This window comes from Sorghum bicolor, chromosome 1 (genome assembly GCF_000003195.3).
Source record: "Sorghum bicolor cultivar BTx623 chromosome 1, Sorghum_bicolor_NCBIv3, whole genome shotgun sequence".
NCBI lineage: Eukaryota > Viridiplantae > Streptophyta > Magnoliopsida > Poales > Poaceae > Sorghum > Sorghum bicolor.
Window position 1 is genome coordinate 79,841,679 of NC_012870.2, and position 18,834 is coordinate 79,860,512.

Below are 18,834 nucleotides of genomic sequence, written 5' to 3' on the forward strand. Positions count from 1 at the left end.
TTTATTGCATCTGCAAGGAAGAGGAAAAAATTTGGCGTGGCTGGTCGGGTTAAAGTTTAAACTCGTCCATGACTAGCCTCGCCACCTCGGGCTCCAGCCTTTGGAACACAGGCAAGCAAGAACATGGGATAGAGAAAAGATAGAAATTTCCAATAAATGCTATTGCAAATAGAAGACTTAAAAACATGGATTTTTTTTGATTATTTGCATATGCCGTAGGAAAATATAGGATTTTAATTAAGTGGAAGCTAATTTTATAGTTTTTTCACCAAAACGTTTATCTACGCTATCCACTGCGTTGATGTGAAGTAAAGGCATGAGCAGCAGTAATTTCTATAGAAATCTCAATCCTGTGTTTTGTCTCTATTTTTTCTGTGAACCAAATGGTCCTTAACCTCTCATCTAGCTAGAGATTTAGGGGTTGACCTTCATCCAGTGGCCTGGATGGTTTACTTGGAAGCTATCAAAAGTTCTGATGATTTAGGCTGGTTCAGTTGTTTCATTTTCATATGCTCGTCTAAGTATATATACTCCTTCGATTCGGAAATAAATAAACCAATTTCTTAAGTTGTCTTAAATCATTTTTTTATATCTCCCTTGCCATTCACACCACGGCCAAAATCCCTTCACTGATTTTGTAATACCAATCACACCGCGGCATGGGGTGGAGACCGGCCGCGTCTGGTGGCCGTGCAGGGAAGCTGTTCATGCGGCCGATACAGCGCCGGCGAGGCAGGGGCGGTGTAGCTGGCCGCACCGGCGAGGCAAGGCTTGCGCGCTTGGTGGTGTTGAGCTCTTGGGAAGGGAAAACTTGCTCTTTTGTGCTAATGCTCTCGCTCAAAAGATACTTGAGGCCTTGTTTAGTTCGTAAATTTCTTGGGTTAGATTAATGTAGCATTTTTGTTTTTATTTGACAAACATAGTCCAATCATAGAGGAACCAGGCTCAAAAGATTCATCTCGCGATTTACAGACAAACTATGTAATTAGTTTTTGTTTTTATTTATATTTAATGTTCCATACATGTACCGCAAAATTTAATGTGACGAAAAATCTTGAAAAGTGTTTGGGTGAACTAAACAAGGCCTGAGTTCTCGGGAAGGAAAAACTTGCTTTTTTTCCGCTAATGCTCTCGCTCACATTAACGTTTCGGCGATCCCTTTCCGGTTCTACTAGGGTCTTGTTTACTTCTCCAAATATTTTGTAAAATGTTTCAAATTTCTCTTCACATTGAATTTTGTGGCACATGTATGGAGTATTAAATATAGATAAAAAAACTAATTATATAACTTATATGTAATTTGCGAGACACATTGAATCTTGCGGCAAATGCATGAAACATTAAATATAGATAAAAAAACTAATTATACAGTTTATATGTAATTTGCGAGACAAATCTTTTGAGCCTAGTTAGTCTTTGATTGAATAATATTTGTCAAATACAAACGAAAATACTACTGTTCATATTTTGTAAAATTTTTTGCAAGTAAACAAGGCCTAGATCAAAAGCAGGCGCCGTGCATACTACTAGGGCACCAGACTTCAAATCAAATATATATTATTAACTAACTAAATGGTGTCGCTCACTTCATTAGCTTATTTCTTATTAGAAGATGCTAGCAGTAGTTTGGTACTAAGATCGGTGTGGTCGCTTCCCAGTGTAGCCTCCTCCGTGTCATGTCCCTGAAAGCACACCTCCTTCATCTTGGTCGTCAGCCAGAGCGTCAAAAGCAAGATGGGCAGCAGGATACAAAGAACCAGCAACACATCCCACCAGGTGTTTGAAACCATAATCGCCCAGGCCATGAAGCCGACAAAAAACAGCACATAGAGCAAGGCCGTTGCATCCTGCAGAAACAATTAATAATAGAGGCATCATTAGATATATAGCCGCGAGAATGAAACTGAAATTGAACCGAGGATGTTGCTGCTAGCATGTTGCACTCGGCAGATCTGGTGGAAATCCAACAAAAATCTAGAGCAAGTGCCGAGAAACACAGATACTAGCTACTCACCAACGACAGCTTTATACACATGGACTTGCGAGGGTCGTCCTCCTTCCTCAGCCCGGTGATCCCTTTCTCCAGATCTACGGGGTCGGAACTCGCCTTCGACGACATCTTCCTTCAAGCTTTCCTTGAGCCGAGCGCGCGCTAACGCAAGTCGCAAGGGGCTCCGCGGCGGCGGCGAGTTCGCGGGTTTAGGATGATGATGAGGCCTGACCTGAGCTGAGGCGGGGGAGCTGTCTATCTATAGGGCTGCTCTGCTCTGCTCGATAATCGACTGCGAGCTCTTTCCGAGCACGTTAGAGAGAGAGCCGTCCGATCCGGATTCCAGAACCCGATTACCGTTTCCTCTCAAAAGCCGACCTTCGACGCCGCCAGCCGCCGTCTCCGACTCCGACGCCCCTCCCGGCCGCGCTCTCGGACTCGGAGCCGTCGTCGCAACCCCCTCCGGGTTGCTGCCTGCTGGGTATGGAGTATCGCCGTTCAGCACCGCGTCTGGGATTCGTGTCGTGCGACATGATCGTATACGTGGCGACGCTGCTCGATCGGTCATGATCGTGGGCTCGTGGCACGCAGCAGAGGCTCGGTCATGGGATAATAATGCTCTTGGGAGGGAATACGGTAGCCGTCCGATCGTGCAAGGTCGGCTGCTGGGTGCTCGGCCACCGCCTCGGTTGATTGGGTGCCTTTTGGGCAGAGCAAACGCAACGGGAAAAGAATTGTTAGAAATCGACTTCTTTGGATTGCTCACAATGCACTCAAGGACACAGACAGGGAGATAGAGAGAAGAGGGAGTTGTTTCTGTATTTCACTTTCTAGTTGATTGCCTTACAATGGTGAAAGTGACTCCCTATTTATAGCTGGATGTAGTGAATACATACAGAAATTCTACAGTGTTTGAACTCTTTGAAAATCCTCCTTCTTCATTAAATTTGGCCACCATTCAAAGTCTTTGTTCATACACTGTTTTGACTTTGATTTTCAACACTCCCCCTTGGCCAAATTTATGCTATGTGCATGCCTCGTTAAAAACTCCCCCCAAAAACCCTGTGGGAAAAAGGGTAGGAGAAAAGAGTACATCACACGCATCGCTTATGTTGCACCTGTTGCCTCGTTAAAAACCTTGCATGAGAAAACCCAGTGGGAAAAACTCATCAAGGGAAAAAGAGTACAACTGTTGATGCTCATGTCGGTCTTCAGGACCGACTCGTGATCTTCAGGACCACGGTCATGGATTGTGTCTTTGGGACTGGTCTACCCCTGGACCCTGCAACTCTCTAAACCGCCTCATACCAATTCCATGGATGCACTTATAGAAGCTAGAGGCGGGTAGAGACTTTGTGAAAAGATCTGCGAGGTTATCGCACGATCTTGCTTGCAGGATATTTATCTCCCCGCTCTTCTGGAGCTCATGGGGATAAAAGAACTTCGGAGCAATATGCTTTGTGAGATTGCTCTTGACATAACCCATATGCATCTGTGCAACACAAGCTGCATTATCCTCATAGATAATGGTGGGGGTATCGGCGACATTCAAACCACATGACTTCTGGATGTGATTAATCATTCGTCGCAACCAAACACACTCTCGTGCAGCCTCATACAGGGCTATTATCTCTGAGTGGTTAGTCGATGTAGCAACTAGGGTCTGCTTTACAGACCGCCAGGAAATGGCTGCACCACCACAGAGGAAGACAAAACCAGTCTGTGATCTGGCATTATGCGGGTCAGACATATAGCCAGCATCCACATATCCCACCATGGTTGGAGCTTGGTTCTTCGGGAACCATAGACCAAGGTCTTGTGTACCTTGTAGGTACCTCAAGATGGTTTTGACACCAACCCAATGTCTCCTGGTTGGGGCAGCACTGTACCTTGCCAACAAGTTTACTGCAAACGCAATGTCAGGTCTAGTGCAGTTTGCAAGGTACATCAGTGCTCCAATGGCGCTTAAGTATGGAACTTCGGGTCCCAATACTTCCTCATCATCGCCCTTTGGTCTAAATGGGTCCTTATCCGCTTCCAGGGATCGGACTACCATGGGGGTCTTAAGAGGGTGGCACTTGCTCATATTGAATTTTTCAAGTACCCTCTTAGTATAAGTGGACTGGTGTACAAACACTCCTTCAGGGAGGTGTTCGAGCTGCAGGCCCAAACAAAACTTGGTCTTGCCCAAGTCTTTCATCTCAAACTCCGCCTTGAGGTAAGCCATTGCTTCCTCAATGTCCCTTGTAGTCCCGATGATATTCAAATCATCGACATAAACGGAGATGATACAAAATCCATCATTGGATTTCTTTATGAAAACACAGGGACAATCATCGTTATTGATGTAACCTCTCTGCAGGAGAAAGTTACTCAATCGGTTGAACCACATCCTTCCAGATTGTTTCAACCCATACAACGACCGCTGTAGGCGGACGCTGAACATGTTGCGGTTTTGATTCGGTCCGAGGATCTTGAGTCCTTCGGGGACTCTCATGTATATTTCCGAATCAAGTGACCCATACAAGTATGCGGTCACAACATCCATCAACTGCATTTTCAAATTCAAGTTTGCTGCCATAGATATAAGGTATCGGAACGTTATGCCACTCATGACAGGAGAGTAAGTTTCATCGTAATCGATGCCGGGTCTCTGCGTGAACCCTTGTGCCACTAGCCTCACTTTGTATCTTACCACCTCGCCATGTTCATTCCTCTTCCGGAGGAAGACCCATTTGCATCCTACAGGGATGACTTTTGGGGGTGTTGGGACTGCAGGACCAAAAACCTTTCTTTGGCAAAGCGAGCGCAACTCAGCCTCAATTGCTGCTTTCCATTTATCCCAGTCCGAGCGCTTCCGGCACTCTATCATGGACTTTGGTTCTGGATCCGGATCCATTGAGTCAGCAATTTTTGAGGCAAAATATATGTCGACAATAGTGGTCTTTCTATGATATGACTCTCCTGATTCCACATAATTAGTGGCGATCTCCTCATGATCGTCCTCCCACTCATCGTGATTTCCCATAACGATTGAGTTGGGGCGTTCCGATCTTCCAATGCAATGATGCGCGCGCGACGCATTGGGATTTCCATCTTCAGGATGGTGTCCTTCAGGGACCTCCTCAACTTCAGGTTGAGTTGCCACTTCTGGGGCATTCTCGACTTCGGGTCGAGCCTCTTCAACTGATTCTTCGAGTGGTGCAAGTGTCTCAGACCGTCGCCTCTGCGGACGTCTCCGCGGGACCTTGTCCTGAGCACCCGGAGGTCTCCCCCTCTTCCTAGGATTAGGGGAGACTATAGAGTTGGTAGCCTTCAGGGGTACCTGCACTCTCTCCGGCGCATTTACTGCAGGTATATGCGACCTTGTCACCCTTTTGTGATCAGTGAAGGCATCTGGCAGCTCATTTGCAAGACCTTGCAAATGAATAATTCTCTGAACTTCTAGTTCAGATTCGCTAGTGCGTGGGTCTAAGGATTGCATCCCCGATGCATTCCATTCAATTTCCCGGCATTCTTCTGGATGCCTATCTCCCCCTAATGCTGGGAAATGGTCTTCATCGAAGACACAATCAGCGTACCGAGCCGTATGAAGATCCCCAGTCATAGGCTCTAAATATTTGATTATGGATGGAGTCACATAACCAACATATATCCCCAACTTCCGGTGGGGTCCCATTGCGGTACGCTGGGGTGGTGGTATTGGCACGTACACTGCGCAGCCAAATATTCGCAGATGGGAAATACTTGGTTCTTTCCCACGTACTAACTGTAAGGGGGATGTATCATGGTATGCAGTTGGCCTGAGTTGGATTAGTGCTGCAGCATGCAACACCGCATGGCCCCAACAACTGGTTGGCAGCTTACAATTCTGCAGCAACGGCCTGGCAATCCACTTGATCCTCTTGATCAAGGATTCAACTAGACCATTTTGTGTGTGGACATGTGGTACTGAATGCTCTACCTTAATGCCCAGGGCTAAGCAATAATCATCAAAAGCTTTCGACCTGAACTCACCAGCATTATCCATCCGAATGGACTGGATGCGGTTATCAGGGAAACTTGCTTTTAGCGTGATTATCTGGGCAATGAGCTTGGAGAAAGCATGGTTTCTAGTGGACAACAGGTCCACATGGCTCCATCTGGTAGATGCATTAATCAGTACCATAAAATACCTGAATGGGCCCGACAGGGGCTGGATAGGTCCACATATGTCACCTTGTATCCTTTGCAGGAACACAGGTGACTCATCCCTAATCTTCAGGAGGGATGGTCTAGTGATTAGCTTCCCTTTTGCACATGCAGTGCAAATAAAATCTTCAGGATTTGGGAAGCCTCTAACATCATGGCCAGCGGAATTGTTGATGATTCTTTTCATCATTCCCAACCCAGGATGACCTAAGCGGTCATGCCATATTCGAAACGATTCTGTGTTTCTGAATATGGTCTTCATCGCAACATACTCATCTGTGGGCTTTATGTACGTGTAGTACAAACCCGTTGGCGATGAAGGGAACCTTTCCACCACTCGCTTTTGGTACCCGTCGAATTTAGTGATCAGCAGGTATTCAGCACCTTGCTCGATCTCGGTTTCTACATGGAAACCATTTGCACGGACATCTTTGAAGCTCAAAAGCGTGCGCTTTGAGTCAGGATACAACAGTGCATCCTTTACAAAGATTTGAGTACCCATAGGGAGAACTAGTGTGGCACTTCCGGTGCCCACAATATGAGCATTGCTTCCGGCAATGGTCATAATATTTCCACTTTTCTTTGTTAATGTTTGGAAATATCTAGTATCCCTTAGTATCGTATTGGTGGTACCACTGTCTACAAGACAGAGTTCCGCTTCCGCCATCGGGTCCCACAGGCTCTGTTAAATACCATAAAGTAAAAACAGGAATTTAACATAAACATGCATTATCATAAAGACAACATTACATAATTCCTGGGAAACGTTACAACAGTTTGGATCATCTACTACATTACAAATGCTCTTCAGGAGCATACATGACCAAACTAGTACATGTGGGCATCGCTAACATGACTCTTTGGAGATTACTGCAGGTCTCCAAATATATCAAAGTCATCAAGAAGGTTGTCCTCACTCTCATCCATTCGGACGTCTCCACTTGCACCGACGACCCCGTCGTCGTGCTTCTCAGGCCGAGCTTCAGGCTCAGTGAGGAAGTGGGGCTCATGCTGACCTTTATTCTTGTGTTTGCTCTGCTGGTAAAGGTCAACGAGGTGTTTGGGGGTGCGGCAATTACGGGACCAATGCCCCTTTGCTCCACATCTATAGCAATCGCCTTGCTCTTCCCCACTGTGGTCACCTCTTTCCTTCTTGGGGTCGAACCTACCTTTGGGCTTTCCCTTTCCTTTGACCTTGAACATGGCACCCTTCTTCCCCTTCCATTTTCCCTTTCCACGGCCCCTTTTGCGGTTGCGAGAACTCTCAGCAACATTGGCATGTGCTTCAGGCACAGCTATGGAACCAGTAGGCCGGGCAGAATGATTGTTCATGAGAACTTCATTCTGTTGCTCGGCAACAGATAGTACTTCACTCAACTCAGAGTACTTGGTGTACCTTGAGTTTCTATACTGTTGTTGAAGTACAATGTTGCCGGGGTGGAAGGTGGACAAGGTCTTCTCGATCATATCAGCGTCAGTGATCTTCTGGCCACATAGACGCAGTTTGGTCACAATCCTGTGCAATGCGGAGTTGTACGCTGCCACAGACTTGAAGTCTTGGAAGCGTAGGTTGATCCAGTCTTGTTGTGCTCTGGGGAGCACAATGGTCAGCTGCTGGCTGAAGCGGTCCTTCAGGGACTGCCACAAGACTAGCGGGTCCTTCTCCGTCATGTACTCGCACTTCAAGTCAGGATGAAGGTGGTGTCGCAGGTAATGCAAGGCTTTTGCCTTGTCCTGCTTTGTGCGCTCATCCTTGCCAGCTTCAGGCTGGACAATGGTATGATCGAGGCCCATGCCATCGAGTCTGATCTCGATGTCGGTCGCCCAAGTGAGGTAGTTGCTGCCATCCACGGCGAGCATCTCGAAATCCCTCTTTGCGATGTCCGACATGCCTGCACAATTAATGCGCAGGATTAGTAGATGTCGGTGCGTAATCTTCAGGATTACGACTTAATATAGTCTTCAGGACTATATAATTTCCCCAGGTGTAATCTTCAGGATTACTTTGCAATTAAATATAGAATATTGTAATAAAGTAAATATACGAAATTAAATGCAATAAATAATTGCAGAAATAAATAATGGCAATAATAACAATAATAAATAAATATGGCGGACTTCGGGCCGCACATAATTCACAGACTTCGGGCCGTGTATTTTATATTATACGACTTTCCGTCGATATTAGACTGGCCATTAGTTGTATAGCGGCTTCGGGCGCTAGTGTTTGGCAGCAGGTCCGCATACCATAATGGCTCAACCGTGCAAGCCTTAATGGCTCCACCTTCCTATCCTCTTTAGAAAAAAAATGTATCTCATCAGTGCATGGACAGTGGCTGCTGCCCTTTCACGTGGCCTCTGGAGCCCAGCTCAAAAATTGAACCGCATGCACCCTATGGTTTGACCAGACTCATTTCTATCCTTTCCCCTCTCTCATCCTTATCCCTTCTTTCTCAGAAAGCAGGCTGAGTGGAGGACGCAAGGAGCACTTGCCCAGCCATGGCGCAGTGGCTCAGACGCGGCCAGCCCATGGCCTGTGGCGTGCACGCGCGCGGCTCGCGGTGCCCGGGTCCGGGGCGCGGCCTATACCTGCCAGCGCTGGGTGCCAGGCGCGGCCGGCCTCGCAGCTCCTGCGCGGCTCGCAGCTGCTGGCCAGGCAGCGTTCCCTGCAATGGCTGTCGCGGCCATGGCGCGTGGGGCGCAGCCTTAGCTCGGTGGCCAGAGGCGCGCGAACGTCTCGGCCCGAGTGCGCGGCTGCGGCTCCAGCGGTCACGCCCCTGCAGGGGGCGGGGTCTCGCGCGAAGGTGGGGCTAGAGGCGCCCACACGTCCGCGTTTTCATCCGTACGTCTTCGGGACGTTGGTGGCTCGGTCCGCACGCTCATCTTCAGGATGGCGGCGAGGTACTAGTGTTCGTGCTTTAGTGTGCGTGCTTGTTCATGAAAAAGAAATTCGAGCATCAAATGGTGGATTTCTCACCTATTTACCTTTTAGCTCGGTAGGGCTCGTGCTGATAACGTGTTAGAAATCGACTTCTTTGGATTGCTCACAATGCACTCAAGGACACAGACAGGGAGATAGAGAGAAGAGGGAGTTGTTTCTGTATTTCACTTTCTAGTTGATTGCCTTACAATGGTGAAAGTGACTCCCTATTTATAGCTGGATGTAGTGAATACATACAGAAATTCTACAGAAATTCTACAGTGTTTGAACTCTTTGAAAATCCTCCTTCTTCATTAAATTTGGCCACCATTCAAAGTCTTTGTTCATACACTGTTTTGACTTTGATTTTCAACAAGAATCAACCAGACGGATGCTAGTCTGTTCACCCCACGAAACACACGAGGCAGCTCAGTCGAATCAGCCCAACCTCCATAACCACCCGTGCCCACGATACTGTGTAATAGTCACTTTTTTCCTACTGTACTTGATACCGTGCTTTCGGATAGCGTCTAGTCAAGCTAGCAAATCGTTATCTCTGTGAGCTTTTCAAGTGTGAATGCTTACAGGTATGGAAACATACTGTTTGCAATTCAAAATATCCCAGGAATAAAGCAGCGGATCATCTTGTGGGCAGTGCAAATTGTAGCGTTCAAGGTAGTATTAGATTCACCAGATAACATCCATATAAAGTGTAGGGTCAAAAGTCGCACAGTATGAAGCTCCGTTGAGGTGTCCGATGACGCGTTGAAGGCCACCAGATTATTCGTCTACGGAAGCAGGGAGAACCAGCATGAACTAGCACAAATGAACAACAAACCCCACCCACAAAAAGAAATTGCACCAGAAGCTTGTAATAACACATGTTGATTTCTCAGCTTGTTCCAGCCTTGACAACAAAACTTTAAACTATAATTCTTCTCAGTAGAAAACTACATGATCCGCGCAGTCCCAGTCAAAGCCACATCCATAAGATTGCAGTCATCTTCGTTAAACATCTCCAGGTGGTGAGAACTCGACCATTTGCATACCCCTTCCAGCAACAGCAATGTGGTACTTCCTCTTTGCTCTAACAAGGCAACCACCACCACCATTAGAATTCAGAAACATCAAAAGATAGAGGTAAAACACACAAATTGACAAAGACTTGCTCACCGGTCATGGAAAACGTCTAGAGTTTCAGGCTCGGGCACGCTAATGATAGCATGGGAGTATTCCGTGAATTGGCCGATCAATCCCATCTTCCAGCATCTTACTCTTTGATCAAGGCCAGTAGAGAAAGCCCAAGTGCCGTCTGTCCAGATTCCTAGTGTAAAACATGCATATATGCTTGCATAACTCCAACAAAACAGACTGAAAGAATGGGATATATTAATTACATTGGTTCAAATGGTGACAAACCTTTAACTGCTGCACTATGAGCTGATGATGCCTTATGCTGATATAGAATTTTAAGTGTGTCATTGTCATGCGAATTTAGTCTTGTTGTGGTTGTTAAGCAATCCTCTGAAGATACTACTCTGAAGTTGAAGCACTGAACAGCTTGATCATCCCCGCCACTTATGATGCAGTATGACTTGTCAGGTGTTGAGTATGATATGTGGAGGCAATTAACGCCAGACTGGTGAACACCGGATAACAGGTGCATTGGTCTCAATTCAGGTATATCACAAGATTGGGTACTTGAAGGCATCTCAGTGTTTGAGCTGTCACTTGCTTCATGCACTATAGTCTGAGTGTTTTCCACACCAGAAGCTTCAGGTGAATTTTCAGCAGCGTTTAGACTACCCAGGTTACTCTCATTAGAGGGTGACATATCTCCATCTCTCTTCTTCAAAGCATATGCCAGTGATCTCCACCGGCGACGGCCGCCTTGACTCCCTCTTCCAGTCCTGGGACGCTTTTGACAATCAATATTCATATGTGGTTGAGTCTCCGATATTAGTTGCATGAAGCCATGAATGGTCTCTGTCAGGTTCCAAAAAGTAATGCTACCATCTGTTGATCCACTCACAATAAGGTATCTGTCTCCAGCATCATCTGAAAAACAGAACGCTAATTTCATTAACATAAAATAAGGTTCCAGCATCATCTGAAAAACAGAGTACTAATTTCATTAACATAAATCATTGTCAGGTCAGAAGAAAAGAAAGATAGAACTGACCTTTATAGTGGCCAGCATTGATGATAATATGGCGCAGCACCAAAACTGGCGATGCCTGTGGAACCAACAAGGCAACATCAAACCTGTACAGAAAGGAAGCAGCTCAGAGACAGCCAAGAATATTACAAATACACAATCTGTTCAGAAATGCACAATGCATACCACAATCGAGAAGGTAACAGAAGAGCACGAAGCACAACCGTTGCATCCGAGCAAGCAACAACAACAAAACATACTGTCAACCTGCTGCAAACGGAAGAGATTAAATTAAGATTACAGGAAGCAAGAGTATGAACCAAAGGCTATGCTAGCTAGACTCTGTACGGCCAGCAGCACATGAATCACAATACTGGATCTTACCTGAGAAGCGGATGTTTCAAATGAAATGCTGTAACAGAAAGGTAACGCCAGTCATTTTCCATATGATCCACAATGTCCATATTTGGCTGTACAACAGAGGAATTTCCTTCCTCAATGCTCTGTTTTATGTGGCCAGATTTCAGCCCGTTCCTAGGAAGCTTTGATGGCATGTGGGTAGTTAGCCATTGAAATGACATGGCTGAATCAACATTTTCCAAGTTTTTGGCGTTTTGCTTGGAGTCAATATCTAAGCCACTCGAACATACTTGTCTGTTTTCTGCATTCCTCGGTTGCAAAATCCAAGTAGTGAGGACTTGCTTTGATCCAACAGATATGAGTAAGAAAGTCTCGTCTTTTTCAACAGCAATGCCATCAGAAATACCGTTCAAACTGTCATTATATGATTTACATGTTACTGTATAGGTCCTTGGGATGAAGCATGTTGCTCGCACAGCTGATCCACCTACATGCTCCCCTAGCAACTTTGAGGAATGCCATTTTCCAGAACTACCAGTCAAGAAACTGTAATAGACATCAGTAATTCAGTATAAAAAATGGAACATGCGATCGTACACTTAACGGTTACGAAACAAATTTACCCTGTAAGGCGCACAGTTCCATCTTCACATCCGGTTGCTACCAACAGATCTGAGTTATTCTCAGGATCCGAATGGCTTGCTGGATCTATGAAGCACAATGAGTGCACTTCTCTACCATGAAACTGCAAATGGAGAACTTGTGGGAGTAATTTCTTATCATGAGTTGGTGCCCAGTGCCTGTGAATGTGAATATGATGATCCTGGTTGGGAAAAAAAAGTAAAAAGTTAACTATGTGATGAAAAATGTGTAACACAAGATATAGTCAAGTCACCAACAGCAAAACTCAACAATGCGGTGGAGTATGCCCTTATGCCTTAGTCTTCTTTTTTGGTGGTACACAAAATTATGCCTTAGGTAACGAGCAAACCAAAATAGTCTACACTTGCACATAACTAACCAATTAAGAGATAAGGAAAATGATAGATAGAGGAAACAAATTAGTCTACACTTGCACATTGTCAGAGTGGAGTAGTGGACTGCACTAACCAGATGAACCCAAAAGCTTAAGCCTTTGGGAGAAGGTAGGCAATCCACTTATACACTTTAACACACATCACACTTGCCCGATAGCACTCAAGTGAGACAAGATTGCAAATGTATCAATATGCAAAGAGATAGAAACTAAAGTTGCACTCTCCTGTGACAAATTCAAAATTACAAGCCCCTCAAAATAAGCTACCAATGGCAAGCCTATGAACACATGGAAGCTTCAGAATGGAAGAAATAATTCCCATGAGGTGTGTTGACTTTCACTAGAACATCAGCTGATAAAACAAATCCACAAAAAGGAATTTAGAACAGAAACCTTTACAAAGGCAAAGCAGTTCTGATACTCGGGGACTGTCCCAAGATAATAAGAATAAGGGCGTCGCCAGCCTCCACAGGATACTTGAGCCATCTATATAGAAGATAAAAGTTTGAAACTACTGATTAGCTGAACTGTTGATTCTGACTGGCCAATTCATATGGTACATACATGTGTTCTGTTACCTTTGTTTCATTCTCAAGGTCCCAAATTATAAAATCTGCAGAGGTGAAACCTATTGCGTAGGTACTACTCAATTGGCTCTCAGATGCAAGATTAGTGTAGATGGATTGAATGGTGCCCAGTTCTTTTACTTGCCTCATTCCAAAAAATTCAATCTTTTGCACATTTCTTCCATATTTGAAAAGGCAAATGCAACCATCTCCCCCGGTCTATAAAATTTCAAGGATGAGGAACATATGTCAGACCAAACCCATGACTTTGATAATGTGAATAACAATATTGTTTTGGACATACAGTGTGAATTTCAATATGATCAGAAATTGAGTCTTTTATATGAACACTTGCGACACTAGAAATGCCATGAGCTCCTTTAAAACGATCACACGGAAGCATCTTCTGTTGCATCAGACCACTGGCATGCAGTGCCGATGTTTTAGGGAAAGGAAAGGCTGTGATGTTACCCTTTTTATCACCAGCTATAAGGATCTGCACAAGAAAAAAAAGAAAAAATATGTCTCACATATTCAAATCTTATTGTTAGTTTTATGAGAAGTTAAACTAATTAGCAGTTAAATGGTATGATGTATTTCTCCCCAACAGGGCTGTATCATCCTCTTCTAGCTTCCAAGCTACAACTTATAATTTAAAGCTTCCTTATTATCCTCATCCTTCTGTTGTGTAATCCTAGATATACAAACATTATCACTATAGTCCTAGTTAGTAATGCATAATGTTCACACAAAGGATTCTATCAATAAGAATTTCTGATTTTGTCTTCAACTGAAATCTGACAGGCTTTAAGATCATTACCTCCTCTCCAGGAGATGCATCTAGACACATGATTCGAGCTCCAAAGGAGGATTCAAACACTGCTACAAGTGGAAACATCTGAGGTGTATTGATAATATCAGTACTTGAGAACAGGGCATCTCTTATGTTCCACAACTTAAGCACACCCCTAGGATCAGCTGTGAAAATGTGGCTACAAGTGAAAACAAATTTGGTGAGAATAATGAATAACTGCTATTTAAAAATGTCTTAACAAGAAATTTAACAATTCACTGACCTACATTCAAGAGCCTTGCACCAGTATACTCCTAGTAGTTGTCGATCTTTTTCTGCTGACCAGGTAAAAGATAGATCTAGTTTAGGTTCAGTGCTGCCACTGGTTAAACGGACAATAGTAACATTTCCCCGTCCATCTCCAAGGGCAATTGTGTCCTCCCTATTCAAAGAAAGGTTTGAGTATGTTGTCATGACATCCATGCAGATAATTGGTGCTTTCTCAGTGACCTGAATAATCTCAGTCCATCTTACATCCTCTATGTTAGAGAGTTCAGCATGATGCAGATATCCATTGTTTGTGGCAACATACAGAATATTTTCTTCTGCAAAGTGTAGACAACGAACATACTCGCTTTTGCTGTGACGAACCAATGAATAAACAATTTCACTGTCACAAGATGAGAGATAGAGGTACCATGTAATTTGTGAAACCGTAAAGAAGTACATCACACCTATCAAGGGGACCATACTGCCCCGAAACAGAAGGAGAGGATACAACAAAGATCTCAGAATCATAGTTCAGACCATCAGAGACCCTTTTATCTTCCACTATGTCATGAAAAATAGAATTGCATAGATAGTGCACTTTGATTGCTGAATCAAACCCAGCAGTGACCACGATCAGTGAGCTTGGGTCAAATAGGCATCGCCATATTCCTCGCCCACTGTAGATTAGAGTAGCACAATGAATTATTTTCGCTTTAGATAATTAGATTCCAGATAGTTAAACACCAGCTTACTAAAAAGTTACAATCTAACAGCTACATCTTCCAACTTACATGTGTTCTTTGAACATTTTGATTAGCTTTCCATCCATTCCCCAAATGCAACAAGTACAATCCTCACCAGCAGTTATAACCATCTAAAAGCAAAGCACAGTTGCAAACAGTAAGAAGTCTAATTTTTTTTTTTTTAAAAAAAAAATGATGAGCTGGAAATTTTACAAAAGTTCTATTTATTCACGGAAAAAAAGAATTGGTAACATCATTCCAAACTAGAAATACAAGTAAAAAATAAAGTATAGCCAAATGATGCATATACAAAGGGAGAGGGAACAAGTGTCACAAACTTACAGAATCAGAAACATAGCAGTCCCATATCCTAGCACTATGCCCAAAAAGAGTGAGTTTTGGTATAATTTCAACATTGTCTTGACTGGCTGTCTGATTGACAGAACCCTGTGATTTGAAAGTCAACATCCACACGCGAGCACTGCCACATCAGTGAAACTAAATAGGTCAACAATACCATGAAAGGCAGTCTAAAAAAAGTTATTGGTGCAGGTAGTGCGAGCCCAAATCAAAATAAACCAACCTACGGTCATCAGAAACAGACATAAATTTTGATCCATCAGAGGACCAAGCTATTCGGAATATTGAGCCTTCATGCTCCTTCAGCCTACCAAGGTGAACTGTCATGTGCTGATTATCATCAAGATTTATAATTTTGGGACTGTTTACATCAGAAGTATCTCCTTCATTCGAGCATACCATGGAGGATCCCAGAACTTGTGATGCCAATTTCCATATAAGAATCTGGAAAATAAGACGATGGACTGTTTACACTAAATTTCTAATGGATGTGAACTTCCTCATATGAACATTCAGAAAGATTCTCCTAAACAGTTTTAAACTAGAACTGAAGCAGAAACAGCTTGAGAGCCTGGAAAGCTTACCTCGTTTAAAATGGTCCCAGATGCCACAAGAAGCTCTCCAACAGAGTCTCCCCACATTCTCATGGAATACAGAAGGCACTTCTCTGCACCCAGAAGGCAACTTTGTAAGCAAACATGAACGAAGAATTTAGCACAGGTGTGAACAACAAAATTTGTTGCAATGATCAGACTCATCTGAAACCCTTGTTCAGATGAGTCTGATTATTGCAACAAATTTTGGTGTTAACAACAGGTCATGCCAATTGGACCAAATTTAGCACGGAGATGGATGGTCATCAAACCTGGAGACTTCACTCGGGTAACCAACGAACACTTGCTTAGATCCCACAGTGTTACTGAATTATCACTCAGACCAATCGCAAGCAGCCCATCAACCTGCACCGGAGTCGTAGCAAGGTTGGTAAAAAAGAAAAGCTCCACTGCAGACTCCACAGTAAGAGCGGGAACCAAACGCGGTACCTCCAAGAAACGAGCGTCGAGCACCCAATGGTCGAACCCCGGGAGCCTCTGCTCCAGCTCAAGCCGCGCCTCGTCCACCTCGCCGCCATCTGCTTCAGCACCGAATCGGAGGGAGAATAGCTTCACCCTCCTCTCGCCGAACACCGCGAGCGTGTAGCTGTCGGGGCCTCCGCTCCGTGGCTCGATACCGTGGACGCGCACCCCGTCGAACACTCGGAACGACGCGACGAGCCTGGCGGCGCCCACTTCGTACAAGAGCAGCTGCGATCCCGTGCCTGCGGCCACAGGACGAAGGACGTGGATGTTATCACCCGCGTGCTGAGGCAAGCAGAGACGACGCAAGCATTCAACAGCGGCGCGGGCGAGCCAGGTAGCTAAGCGCGGGAGTGCGTGCGGCGAGGCGAGGAGGGGAGGAAGGAGACGGGAGCGTACCGGCGAGGAGGAGAGGGTGCGGCGAGGAGGGGAGGAAGGAGAGCGCCGAGACGTCCCCCAGGTAGGAGCCCGGACGGAGGTGGCCGCCGGCGGCCATCGGCGAGGCGGCGTAGGCTGCGAGTAGCGCTTGGAATTGACGGCGACGGCTGCCGCTCGAAGCTCGATTAGGTCTGGGGTTTGGGCTCGATTTGCATTCCCTCCATAACTTCAGTTCCTTCAAACATTGGGCCTGGCCGCTGCAGACCTACAGGGCTGCATGCAGTCTGGGCCGAGTTCGATGCAACATGACGTGCTGAAAGAATTAAAGCACATTTTTCTGATTTTTTTTAGAAATTACTAAAGCACACTTTTTATATAGAACTAGCTAACATGTCCATACGTTAGCATTGCAATGGGAGGTACTCCCTCTGTCCCAAATTTACTGACGTTTTAGCTCTAGAAGTAAGTCCCATAAAGAGTGTCGTTCTACTGGCTTGAATGTTGTGTGTCTGTAAGGATCGGTTACGACAATGATAGAATGTATGAGCAATTATGAACCATGTCCCAGCAAACATCATGATCTATTTGTTTAATGAAAAAATAATCAATGGAAGTGCATGGTTTTTGACGAAAGGTTGCCACAGTGACGGAAACAGTTGCTGCCTGCATTGGCCTTTGTGACTGTATCAGTGATTGGACATATAAAAGATGTAGAGACTGGAACTTCAAAGGGGTATGCAGGTCATTTTGTTTCTTCTTTGGTATCCGCCACCAATCCTAAAACGTCAATAAATTTGGGACGGAGGGAGTATACTTTATTATATGATGCTCATGCCAATAAAAATAAACAATGTAGCAGTTTCATTTATATTTCATAAATATTCTCTAATTATTGATTAACTAGGTTTAAAAGATCTGTCTCGCAAACTATAATTAATTAAGCAATTAGTTTTTATTTTTATTTATATTTAATGCTCCATGTATGTGTCGTAAGATTTGATTTGATAGAAATATGAAACTGTTTGCAAATTTTTTTAGGAAACAAGGCCCTACTCTACTCTATGGGATTGGAACGGGAATGTAATGGAGGCCTATCCACCAACCCACACGATTTGATTCTCGTCACAGTTTGTCAGCCAGCTCGATTGCCATTTTGTCCGGTGCCGGTGCCACCGTGGCAGGAACCAGGAAGGAATCCTGGACGCGGCGACCGACGACCGACGGCGACGTCACGGCTACGCAGCGCTGCGCTTGCCGCCGCCGCCGCCGACTTTGACGTCGACCGGCGGCCCAGTTGTTTCTATACTGCACAATGTGAATGCTGCTGCGGCGTAATAGTACGGTCTTGTTTAGGCCTTACCAAAAAATAAAAAAAATTTCAAAACTCTCCGTCACATCGATTTTTATAACACATGCATGAAACATTAAATATAGATGAAAATAAAAACTAATTATACAGTTTATCTATAAATTGTGAGACGAATCTTTTAAGTCTAGTTACTTTGTGATTGTACAATGTTTGTCAAATTAAAAAGAAAATGCTACCGTAGCAAAAACCAAAGAGTTTTCACAACTAAACAAGGCCTATTCATAAAAAAAACCAAAAACTTTTCAAAATTCTCTGTCACATCGAATCTTGCGACACATATATGAAACATTAAATATAGTCAAAAATATAAATTAATTACACAGTTTATCTGTAAATTACAAGATGAATCTTTTGAGCCTAGTTAGTCTATAATTAGACAATATTTATTACAAACAAACAAAAGTGCTACTGTGACCGAAAATTTTTCATTTTGCAATTGAACAAGGCCTACGTTAAGACTGTTCACATTGTGACCGATACTGAAACAGCTTGTGAAATAGTTTTTCTCGAATACGCAGGAGATCTGCGCATCATTTCCATTAAGAAGGAATAAAATTAAGTACAAAGACCGACTGACCAGGCCGGCTGGCTGGCTGCTCAAACTGGGCTATATGATTGAAACAA

At 44.4% G+C, this 18,834-nt stretch overlaps 3 protein-coding genes across 5 annotated transcripts; all 3 read right to left on the reverse strand.

Annotated features, from left to right (window-relative positions):
• On the reverse strand, window positions 1,561-2,543 carry LOC110431844. The gene is made up of 2 exons (XM_021451524.1): window positions 2,015-2,543; window positions 1,561-1,847 (listed from the first exon to the last, which is right to left on the reverse strand). The coding sequence occupies exons 1-2, from the start codon at window positions 2,117-2,119 to the stop codon at window positions 1,596-1,598; spliced, it is 357 nt and encodes a 118-aa protein (XP_021307199.1). The 5' UTR covers window positions 2,120-2,543; the 3' UTR covers window positions 1,561-1,595.
• Window positions 7,049-8,071, reverse strand: LOC110432828. The gene has a single exon (XM_021453718.1). The coding sequence runs from the start codon at window positions 8,069-8,071 to the stop codon at window positions 7,049-7,051; it is 1,023 nt and encodes a 340-aa protein (XP_021309393.1).
• On the reverse strand, window positions 9,763-17,031 carry LOC8078011 (WD repeat-containing protein 6). 3 transcript variants are annotated; one of them, XM_002468613.2, is made up of 20 exons: window positions 16,863-17,031; window positions 16,431-16,705; window positions 16,253-16,346; window positions 15,972-16,054; window positions 15,611-15,831; window positions 15,370-15,508; window positions 15,076-15,158; window positions 14,749-14,961; window positions 14,298-14,654; window positions 14,042-14,213; window positions 13,526-13,717; window positions 13,234-13,440; window positions 13,049-13,141; window positions 12,243-12,442; window positions 11,644-12,165; window positions 11,446-11,529; window positions 11,284-11,366; window positions 10,521-11,159; window positions 10,275-10,425; window positions 9,763-10,188 (listed from the first exon to the last, which is right to left on the reverse strand). In XM_002468613.2, exons 1-20 carry the CDS (start codon window positions 16,957-16,959, stop codon window positions 10,110-10,112), a joined length of 3,984 nt encoding a protein of 1,327 aa, XP_002468658.1. In that variant the 5' UTR covers window positions 16,960-17,031; the 3' UTR covers window positions 9,763-10,109. The 3 variants fall into 3 exon arrangements, with proteins under 3 accessions (XP_002468658.1, XP_021307068.1, XP_021307069.1); XM_021451393.1 differs by having other exon boundaries at window positions 9,928-10,188; window positions 11,446-11,526; XM_021451394.1 differs by lacking the exons at window positions 16,253-16,346; window positions 16,431-16,705; window positions 16,863-17,031 and having other exon boundaries at window positions 9,928-10,188; window positions 15,611-15,694; window positions 15,787-15,831; window positions 15,972-16,030.

Excerpts from the sequence above, each read along its gene's own strand:
- LOC110431844 (XM_021451524.1), bottom strand. The coding sequence starts at position 2,119 with ATGTCGTCGAAGGCGAGTTCCGACCCCGTAGATCTGGAGAAAGGGATC. Across the intron at positions 1,848-2,014 it reads TGTGTATAAAGCTGTCGTTG|GATGCAACGGCCTTGCTCTA; the intron begins GTGAGTAGCTAG and ends TTGTTTCTGCAG.
- LOC110432828 (XM_021453718.1), bottom strand. The coding sequence starts at position 8,071 with ATGTCGGACATCGCAAAGAGGGATTTCGAGATGCTCGCCGTGGATGGC.
- LOC8078011 (XM_002468613.2), bottom strand. The coding sequence starts at position 16,959 with ATGGCCGCCGGCGGCCACCTCCGTCCGGGCTCCTACCTGGGGGACGTC. Across the intron at positions 12,443-13,048 it reads ACTGCTTTGCCTTTGTAAAG|GATCATCATATTCACATTCA; the intron begins GTTTCTGTTCTA and ends TTTCCCAACCAG. Across the intron at positions 11,160-11,283 it reads CAATGCTGGCCACTATAAAG|ATGATGCTGGAGACAGATAC; the intron begins GTCAGTTCTATC and ends TCTGTTTTTCAG.